Genomic DNA, 10,431 nt, shown 5'->3' on the forward strand with positions numbered 1-10,431 from the left:
TATGACAATATTTTCACATATCTATCATATATATGAAACATTATCAATATATGAACCTGATGTTTTGCTCCTGCTGATTCTCATTAAGTTTATATTCCCTCTCTTATTACATGTGTTGACCAGCTGTCACTTTAATGTTGCCTGAGATAATAATGAACCAGAAAGCTGGATGAAGTTACCTTCAGCTAGCACACATTTCTCTCATCATCTTTACCTCTGGCTACCAAACAGTAAATATGATCAGACAGGATGTTTAACAGAACTTGTCTTGGCTTGCTAGCCAGACTTTGAATCTTTCCAAAGTGTTTTCACGGAAAACTAACGTTATGTAAATTGGCCATGTGCTGCACACTGCGACTCATTGAATCAGGTTTCATGCTTCTTGCGGTGGGCGCGAGAATAGTCCACGGAGTGTCTGAGCACCCAGCCGTGCATCTCCAAGATTTTGTAACAACGTGGACGACTTTGTGCCAACCGCGATTGTGCAATATCGCCGCGCAGGACCCGGAAGTACTTTCTTCGGGCCGTGTTGAGCAATCACACCGCTCTGACCGCAATCAGTATGAAACGACTCAACGTTTGCGGGGACCGTGGCGCCGGCCGCAAGAAGCATGACAGCTCACGTCATTGACCTTCTTCTCAACTCTTGTTCCAATAAAAAGGAACGGCAATGATCATGACAACACATTTCACAGAGGGGGCTCACAAACCAATGGGTGACATATCGGTGGCTGCGTCCACTTCTTGTTGTCCATTTTAAAAAACGCACCATGTTGGTTGCCTGAACACAAAGACGCATCAACAGCCGTGACATAAACAACATTTATTCAAACATCGATAAGAGCAGCGAGACAGACACAAATAAAAGTACAATCAGGTGCAGAAAGACTTGGGGAACCTTTCATTATTTTCATTTAAAACACATAATACTCTGATTCAGTAAAGGACTTCTCTGATTAAAACTCTGTACTTTACATTGTTGGATTAGCCTCGACAGTTTCTGAAAACAGAAACCTGCTGAGCCCAGTTCATCACAGGAAACCAGATCCAGCTGTTCAGGAGGATCTGGATCAGAAGGACAGGTTGATGAGCGGGGCGTTGTTCTCTCTTTTGTCTTCTGGACTCCACTTCATGAGCGGAGAGGTCAGATCGATCAGCTGCTGAAAGAAATACATCAAAAACATTCCCCTATGAGGTGAAGCTTGAACATGTCATTATAAGGCTGAAACTATAGATGATATACTAATCAGCTGATTGTTTTCAGGTTCATCACAATCCTTCTTACAGGCAGAAAACGACATCGACCAATTCCCGGCTACAAATTCTAATGCCACACGCCGCATCCCAAGTCCCACTTTCAGCATTTAGCAGGTCACATTATGTAGAATCCACTTCACCATGTTTCTCTAACACTAATATGTGTCCCTAGTCTGTCTACAAACCCCCCAATAATGAGAAAAGTCCATCCTCTCCGTCTTCTGCCTGCTCCACTTTTCAGAAAATGTGTGCTCAAACAGGCCGTTTGGAGATTTTCCCTTCATGACATCACAAAGGGCAGTAGCCCCTCCCCCAGGTGGGTGACACTCCCACAGCTAGGTGTTTGTTCTGCCCTCTGAGTCTGCCTTCTCACTGTAAACAATAGGACACAGTTACCTGAGAGGACGGGCAGGTCTTGCCGCTGGTCCGGATCAAGTCGGGGGTGTTGGTCAGGTCGATGAGCAGTTTCTCTTGAGGGTGCACAATGGGGGCCGGAAGATCCAACAGGAGGACCTGAGGAGATTAAAAAGAGAGAGGATGACGAGTGAAGAAAGTCTGAAAGGCTCTCTCAACTGAGGAGGAGGAGGAGGAGGGTGAAGTTCAGATCAAATTATACTTTCAGAATATCCTGTTCTCTGTTAACCAGGCTCTGAACAGGTTAATCTGCAGCCAGCCTCAAGTGGAAACCAGAACCTGCCACTGGTTTGTGTTTGTGTGTCTTCTCTGACCTCCTGTGTCTTTGTGTTGCTCTCCTCTGTAGACCCGAGTTCGATCAGGTCTCTGCTGGGCGCTGGTTCCACCTGAGTTGGTTCCGATACAGGCTCAATGCTCTCCGATTGGTCGGTGTGTGGAAGGCTTGGGGGCGGGGCAGCAGTAGACTCCTCCTCCTCTTCCAGACAGAAGGGCCGGACCTCAGGGGCAACAACAAGCTCTGCCTCCTGAGTCTCTGCTGGGGTGGGGCTACACAAAAAAAAACGACAAAAAAAACAGAAATAAGTGACAAAAGTGCTTTCAATATTCATTTGTACAACTTAATCAAACTGAATGCACAAAGTTTGATTTTTAAAATGTGTATACATCAAAGTGAACAGGTAAATATTTCAGTATGTCACCTGCAGCTTTTCTCTCTCCTGGCAGCACTGTGGCAGGGGGCGGGGCCAGAGTCAGATGTGGTTGAAGGTCTGGAGGGCAGGGTCCGGTTGGTGGGCGTGGCCGGGGGAATGGCGGACATCCTGCGCTTCACAGGGGTGGGAAGGGCAGAGGGACGCCGTGCCTTCATCGGCAACACCCTGCCACTGCCAGCAGAGGGCGTTACAGGACCGGCAGAGGCCTTCTGAGGGAGACTAACCTCAGCACTGTCAAAGAGGTGGATTAAAATGAACAAACTTAGATTTGAGACACAGAACTGAGTGGCAGCAGAGACTGGACATGTGTTCAGGTGTGTTTTTTCCACCTGGATGACACATCTACTTTCTATAAATATCCCTCTGTACTTTAAATTAGATTAAGTTTGGAGCTGTATGTTGACTTTGTTTTAATTTAATTAAAGCTCTCTGTAGAGAACAAATTTGTCTTTGTGTAACTCCAGGACAAAACTCCAGGACACCAAATCCCCTTAACGGCATAAACTTGCTCCCTTCAAAAGGATGTAAGCCAGCTGTTTATGTGTACAATTTGTAGGGTTTCATTGTTTGCATCTTCATCAACATCCAAATGACAAATTAAGCTACATTTACTCTGCTCTGTTTTTGGACATGTGTCAGTCACATGACCAAAATAATAATAATACTAATAATAAAAAAAAGTTCCCTGCTGATATAAAACTGACTCAAGATTAAAGATGCGGTGACAGTGGGGTAGTGGAGGTTCATTTACCTTTCCACGCTGCTTGTTGACATCTGCCTCTTTGGATTAATCATCTTTGAGGCGTCTGGAGACGAAACACAAAGTCAGAGAGAACGAGAGATTTCAACTTTTACTCACAGACAATAACACCCAACAACACTTTATAAAAGATTTCATGTCTTTGTAAAGAATGAGATTTTGTTTAATACACTGCAGGATGAATGACTTTAACTATTTCACACAAACTACTGAAGATGAAATTGAGCTCTCACCGTCTTTTTGAGCGAATCCTCTGAATCCTCCGCTGGGCGTTGGTAGGACCAAAGCTTCAGGTTTGGATTTAGTTTTCAAACCGCTCTGCAGCCGTGTCGAGGAGCTGCAGGGGATGGAGGCAGTCCTCTCTGAAAGTCTTTTGGCAGGCGTCACCTGGAGGGGCGTGGCCTCAGCTCTCTTCAGCGGTCTACACTTTGTGGTTTTGGGGAGTTCCACCTCTGAGGGCTTCCTCACCTGGGTGGACAGCGAGCGACGGCCAGCGTTGGACGACGCTGGTCTCGCAGTGCCATACACACTTGAGCGGTTTGTTCGGCTGGGATTGGATGGTTTGGTTATGCTGCTGGGGGCGGGGCCAGTGGAGCCACTTAGACTCTGGTTCAGAGAAGAGTTAAGTTTACCTGAGAAGAGACAACACCTGAACTGTGACACACTGTGACTTGATAGTAATAAGCAGGAGAGAGCGTTGCAGATGTTAGTGATTGGCTGTTGGCTGTCGGTCTTCAAAAAGAATTTCATCTTCAATACTAAACTTGTAAAAAAAAATAAAACAGAAGTCAAAGGGCTCTTAATATCTTTTTGATTAACCGAGATAGCAGACAAACTCCTGCATACTGTCTGAGGGAGCTCTCACACTAAGTAATCAGTACCGTGCCTAAGCACACTTCACCCCTAAAGTCCGGTTAGTTTGACCAGTGAGAGTGCTCCGATCCGAGCTCAAACACGGTACACTTCCTCAGCCCTTGCACGCTTGGAAGGTGTGTGCGGCACGGTACAGTGCACGGGCCCACACCGTGGACAGTCTTTGTTATGGAGTAATCCTGGAGTGTTCTGTCTGTATCTGACCAAAATGACTCAAAATAAGACACAAAGTCAGTAAAGTATCTGTCATGTTCTCTGTGTTGTTCTCAGATGTGCGGACGTGGACTCGACCGCCCGTCCCTTGAATTATTTAAATTTTCGAGTCCGTCTGTCCTGTAAACTAAGCACACGTCATAGTTACGTACAATCCTGCATGTGTTGTATTACAACGTTACGCGGGCTACAAGAGGTTACCATGCTCAGGCCCGGTTAGTCCTGGAGCAGTGTGAGTGCAGGCCCAGCGGGGGCAAGGGGAGGGGGTCAATCGTGCTTAAGCAGGTTACCAGAGCACGAGGCCTAGTGTCAAAGAGTAAGGTCTTTTATCTGCTTTTTGTAAAGTGTCCAAAACAAAAAAAGGCAACGGTATGTTGACAAAAAAAAAACTCCTCCCACGAGCTTTAAAAAGAATCTCATATCTTAGATTTGAAATTAGTTTTGCGTTCTTCCGAAAGATTTACTTTTGGGCTTTCAGCCTTCATTTGATAGGACAGTGGATAGAGTAGGAAACAGGAGAGAATGGGAACGACATGTGTGAAAGAACCCCGCAGGTCAGACTTGAACCCCAACCGCCAGCTCGGAGGATTATAACCTCCGTACACGAGGCGCGACCCAACAGCTAAAGGAGTTTTTTAAAATGTTTTATTTTGTTCATTCTTTGCTTTTGACTTCATGGCCTGCCTGTTTGATTCTGCTGCCTTCAGGAAGCACTTTTGTATCGTGAAACGTGTTTTATAAATCAAAGTTATTAATAGAAGATGATTTAGAAAAAAGGAAGAGGTTTGTGATGAGTTAACTTTGAGGTCATAGTTTACCTTTAGGCTGGCACAGGGAAAGACTGTGGGTGTTTGAATACAAAGTAAGCTGTAAGCAGTTAGCTTATCTTTAGCTTAAGGGGATAGAGACAAATGTTAGATGTTTGTGTATGATTGAGCTGTTAGCACTTACATACCTTTAGCAGGAGACAGAGATATGCTGGAGTTGAAGCTGGACACTGATGAAGAGGACGAAGACGTGTTCTTCCTGTCCGTCACTCTCCTGCTCTGGAGGGGAGGAACTTTCACAGCTGACATGTTCCTCGTAAAACTCTGAATCAAAACAACATGATCGGCGATTTGTTAGGAGGTTTATAACAGCACACACAGTCAATATGATAAAACAGACATATGTCGGCCACAATCGTACTTTGCTGGGAGGAGCCATCGTGCGTTTTCCCAGCAGGCTGGAGTTGAAGGAGGAGTCGCTGATGTCAGATGTAACACTCGCCGAGTCAGAGAGCAGATCCTCACTTGAATCTGCCCAGCTGGAGGGACGAGAAGATGGACTACGTTTCCAAATCCCCAAAGCCTACAACCAGTCAACAGCTGACATCAACATGTATTCATCCATTTATTAAAACATCAAACCAAACTGGGGGTCAGGACTCCTGTATGATCAGTGGGACAAGTAAAGAATTGTGTATACTCCAGGTCCACTTACTGGTTTGATCTCTCCGACTTTACTCAGGGGCTGCAGTCTGGTTCTATCCACTCTGCTCTTGCTTGCTGAACAGGAAGCCCTTGGGCCTGCTGGTTTGCTCGGCAGCACGACCCCCAGCGCGGCTTTCCCTCGCAGCCCCATCCTGGGCAGAGCCTTGACCCCGACCACAGGGCTTGAGGTGCTGAGTCTGGCGCTGGTGGAGAGGCGGGTGGATGATGTGGATGATGAAGCTGCATTGTTAGGGCGGATGGCGGAAGTAGTGTTAGCTGAGGCAGGGCGCTTTGATGAAGATGTCGCAGGGCTCGGGGATGGAGCTGTGTTGTTGCTGCTGCTTCCTCTCAGTAGGCGGCGCTGGACAGCAGGCGGCAGCTGCTTCAGCGGACTGTCCTGCACTAAGAAGGTCTGCCGTTTGATGGGGCTGAGCGTGCTGAGCGAGCTGGCGGTGGTCAGAGCAAGCACGCCCAGTTTGGCTTCAGCGTCCTGCAGGAACTCCTCCCCGCGGTTTGTGGCCGCGGATGGCTCTCCGGCCTCGCCGTGTGACTGGCTCAGTTCGCAGCTGTGAATCTGGTCCGCAAGTTTGTGAGCTTCCTGACACACAGCGTCCAGCAGGTCTCCTGTCAGCGGACTCCAGCTCACCCGAGCACAATCGCTGCCCTCAAGCCGAGATGCCACTTTCACAGAGACGCACTTTTCTTTATGGCTGAGTGGACCCACAAACACCTCATCTTCATCTTCGTCTCCTTTGGAGCTGCAAAGAAGAGAGAAATGACGGACATCCCAGCAGAGAGGAGCTCCAAGAGCTTACAGAAGAAAGTTGACGCCTCAACGTCGACCTCAATTAGAACAGTTGACTAATGTTAATGGAAAAACTTTAACATTATGAAAGTTGTTCAAATAACAGAAAGATGTGACCAGTTTGGTGCTAAATGTTTTTTTTTTGGCTCTTCAGTAAAGTTTTCAGGAAATGTTCTTCCTACCTGGCAGGTGACAAAGAGACATCGAAGTCAAACTTCTCATCAAGCAGAAAGGACAGATCTGTTCAAAGACAAAGTTCATAAACAGACAATGTGATTACAACAGTATATATCAATAAAGTTTTATCCTATCCTATATAAAAAACAGACTGGGGGGGTCAGTGAGTGTTCACTTACCGCTGTTAGCTCGAGAGTCCATCCCGCTGTTTGTTTCTGAGGGAATCAGACTAAACCGGACAACACCTGCAGAGGTAAATAAAGATAAAGTTTATAAAATATTCCACATTAACACTCTGACAAAGAGCGGAGACTGAATCCAAGCATAATGTTGAACAGTTCATCGTCATGCTAACGTTAGCTTGTAGCCCATTGGCTCCCCAGACAACGCAGTTAACTCAACTCTTAATCGATATGAGCTTTGAAGTGAGCATTTAAATGTGAAGTTGCGTCCATTCAGCAGCTCGTGGGAGTAAGAGTTTCATTTTAATCAAAACTACAAACCTCAAGTTCTTCTTTTAAAACTGACAATTCTTATGTTCTTCTTCGCATTCAAACGGCGACACGAAAACACGGCCAGGGCAAACGATTCAAATCGGCTGCGCTGCTGGTCACATGACTCCGGCGAGCTCAGCCATTGGTTGGGAGGCGAGTGACGAAAGCACGAGTAGAGTTGTGGGGATTGTAGTCCGTAGAGAGAAACCGACCTCCTGCTTGCATAAAAATAAGCAAAATTAAAGATAAAATACTCAGAATTAACCGAAAAACATTAGCAGATACATACCAAGTAATATTAGTCTTTAACTTATATTTTTATTTAAAGATATTTAATTTACTTCAAACTGTATTTTGCACCTGTATATTTGCACACTTGACTGCTTTTTAAAAAAAATAATAATTCTTTATTTATCTATCATACTATGCACTGGCAGAGCTAGTATTTTGTACTGTTATCTATGAGTAACAGCTACTTATGCACATGCACCATCCATACCACTTTTTTTATCCTGGCTATGTATTGTGGGCTCATGTTTTTTTGTGTGGGTGGGATATGTATGTATGTATGTGTTGTGTTGTGTGTTTGTATGTATGCTGGCTGCTGGAACACCTAAATTTCCCTGCTGGGATGAATAAAGTATATCTTATCTTTATCTTATCTTCCTGAATCCAAAATATGAACAAAAAGGTACATTTTTTAACCCCTTAATTGGCAGTGGTACCATCTGAGGGTATCTGACGACAGCTTAAACTTCATTTGACTGCATCTAAATTGTGTGGAAGTGTGAACATTGTGACCAGGTTTCCATCCATTTTTTAAAATGTGAGAAAGCATTGTCTATTTACCAGAAATTATTTGTTTAACACAATAAATTCAGACTTCTGCGATCAGTTTATTTCAAATGGTCATGTCGCGAGAACGGTACAATTGTGATCAATTGACCAAATTAACACTGTAGACGAATAGCAATGCCTCAAACAATGGCTAAAATTAAAACAACAGAGCTATCATAAATATCTAACCAGAGGCGCTGCTTGTCCACAGGCAAGGCAGGCAACTGCTTGAGGCCCCAGACCAGTAGGGGGCGCCAGAGAGCTGACAAAATGAAAACTAAAGAAGAGACCCATAATTAGCAAAATTTTGCTATGACAGTTGGGAACCTCCCTAAGGGGGCCCCATCTTATAGCATTCACTCTCATTGCCCTGCTGAAAGCTGGATGGAGGGCCACCCCAACTGATTTTTGCGTTGCATCCCAACAGACTCTAGAATCGCCACTGTATCTAACAGCTGTTTGACCGTCTGATCCTGTTACTTTTATGGTACTTTTATTTTACTGGTATGTTCAGTATATAATACTGAATATATTTCATTCTCTTTTTGTCCTTTCAATATTTTTGTACATTTTATTTTGTGTTGCTTTCTCTCCTTAGCCATTAGTTGGGAGTGTTTCTCTTTCTAGAATTCTAATTCTCATTATTTTTACTCTACTTTTCTCTCTTTGTATTAAGGGGGATGCATGCCACTCAGTTGGTATAGTCGGTCGTCTCTCAACCAGAAGGTCGGGGGTTTGATCCCCAGCTCCTGCAGCAACATGTCCGATGTGTCCTTGGGCAAGACACTTAACCCCGAGTTGCTCCCGCCGCTTCATCGGCGGCGCATGAATTTCATTAGTTACTCCTGATGGTCACTTCACATAGCAGCCTCTACCATCAGTGTGTGAATGTGTAGGTGTGACCTGCTATGTAAAAGCGCTTTGAATAGTCAGAAGACTAGAAAAGTGCTCTGCAACCTCGAGTCCATTTACCATTTACCAAAAGCCTCCTGTGTGGTGAGAATTAGCATGCGTGCTAAAACACTCAAAGCATACATCCGGTGCGTCCAATGTAATTGTGATGTCCATGCCGAATAAAAATCTAAATATTCTTATGTAGATGAGATAGTTAATAGGTTAATTCTTTGTATATTTAATGGGGAAAATGATACAAAATAATACATGATGACATGGTATAAAAACTTAATAGTCATTTTAATAGTTAAAGGATAAAAGACACCTCGTTGAAAATGATGTTGGACACATTTCTGAAACATTTAATAGAAAAAAAAGAAATAACTTTTACAAAACTTGTTGAGTTAAATATTAAACAGTTAAAATAGCTAATGGGAGAAATGTCAAAGCATTTAATGGATGAACTGTAGTAAGAGATAACAGATACATTGTTGAAATAGATAATTGCTAAATCATGAGTGAGCATAACACAGATGTCAAAAGAAATAATTCTAACAATTTCCAATGAATGAATGAGTTCAAGAAAGCACATCTGGAACATGAGGGAATACGTGAGGGACACACAGTCACTGGTTTCAGCTTCCACTGTGAGTCAGCACTATCTGTCCACCAGGGGGCGCTCCCTCTGTTTGTCCAGCAGCTTCACTAGAGCAATCCTGCCATCAACAGGGAGAATGCACCAATATCTCAGGTTACAACAACAAGTGCACAGCTAGAAGAAAATCAGTTTAATGGGAGGAAATTATTTCACAGGCGCTTCTTCTATTAGCCAGTGGAAGTCATATCCGCCTCAACATGGGTTTGTCGATTGGATTGTTGAGGTGAGATAAGATGTGCATGTTTATGCACTTCCTGACTTTCCATGTAAGCTGTAAAAATGTTATTTTCCATTTAGCTTTATGATCACATTGTTTGTTCATACAGTTTTACATTTAAACTGTTACTGAGAAACTGATCAAATAAATGACAATCCAGTTCCACTAACACTTTTTTCTTGTAAAATTATGATCTCTTCAAGGTTGCTACTATATTTAAAAAACACATCTATTTTTCCAGATGAAGTTATAAAAATACCCTTAAATCCTCTTTTTTTTTTTTTTTTTTTTTTTTACATTATTTGTCTAAAATGTATCTCTTTAAGCTACAGTTCACATTTTGATAATTGTTTGTGACTGAATTAATTTGAAACGTCCCTTGGTCTGAATCCACCAACCAATCAGGGTTACCCTTCATGTAACAAGCTAATCACAGAGGAGAATGTTTGGGTTGCTTAGCAACAGTCATCCAGATTGTACATGACTTGTGTTGACAGCTCCCTCTCTTGCTCTCTCTCCTCACCTCGATGGTGCTTGGAGCTCACTGCACTACGGCTGTGCGGCACATTCAAGTTCCTACTTTTTAAGTTTTCTAGGATGGAAACTGACAAGCTTTTAATGTTTCTCTCTGAGTTACACATACCTAGCTG

General features: G+C 43.8%; 1 protein-coding gene across 2 annotated transcripts; it reads right to left on the reverse strand.

Annotated features, from left to right (window-relative positions):
- Positions 1–808: 808 nt before the first annotated feature.
- gtse1 (G-2 and S-phase expressed 1) lies at positions 809–7,299 on the reverse strand. Of its 2 annotated transcripts, none has more exons than XM_061036104.1 (12): positions 7,185–7,299; positions 6,861–6,926; positions 6,687–6,744; positions 5,710–6,457; positions 5,416–5,577; positions 5,183–5,318; positions 3,375–3,773; positions 3,133–3,187; positions 2,370–2,612; positions 1,986–2,217; positions 1,654–1,770; positions 809–1,157 (listed from the first exon to the last, which is right to left on the reverse strand). In XM_061036104.1, the coding sequence occupies exons 2-12, from the start codon at positions 6,880–6,882 to the stop codon at positions 1,071–1,073; spliced, it is 2,259 nt and encodes a 752-aa protein (XP_060892087.1). In that variant the 5' UTR covers positions 6,883–6,926; positions 7,185–7,299; the 3' UTR covers positions 809–1,070. The 2 variants fall into 2 exon arrangements, with proteins under 2 accessions (XP_060892087.1, XP_060892086.1); XM_061036103.1 differs by having other exon boundaries at positions 809–1,160.
- Between the last annotated feature and the right edge of the window lie 3,132 nt (positions 7,300–10,431).

The sequence above is a fragment of the Labrus mixtus genome, chromosome 4 (genome assembly GCF_963584025.1).
Source record: "Labrus mixtus chromosome 4, fLabMix1.1, whole genome shotgun sequence".
In the NCBI taxonomy this organism is placed as follows: Eukaryota; Metazoa; Chordata; class Actinopteri; order Labriformes; family Labridae; genus Labrus; species Labrus mixtus.

Coding starts and splice junctions, on each gene's coding strand:
- gtse1 (XM_061036103.1), bottom strand. CDS start 6,882: ATGGACTCTCGAGCTAACAGCG. Junction 3,774..5,182: donor ATCTCTGTCTCCTGCTAAAG/GTATGTAAGTGC, acceptor GTCTCTTCTCAG/GTAAACTTAACTCTTCTCTG. Junction 2,218..2,369: donor AGGAGAGAGAAAAGCTGCAG/GTGACATACTGA, acceptor TTTTTTGTGTAG/CCCCACCCCAGCAGAGACTC.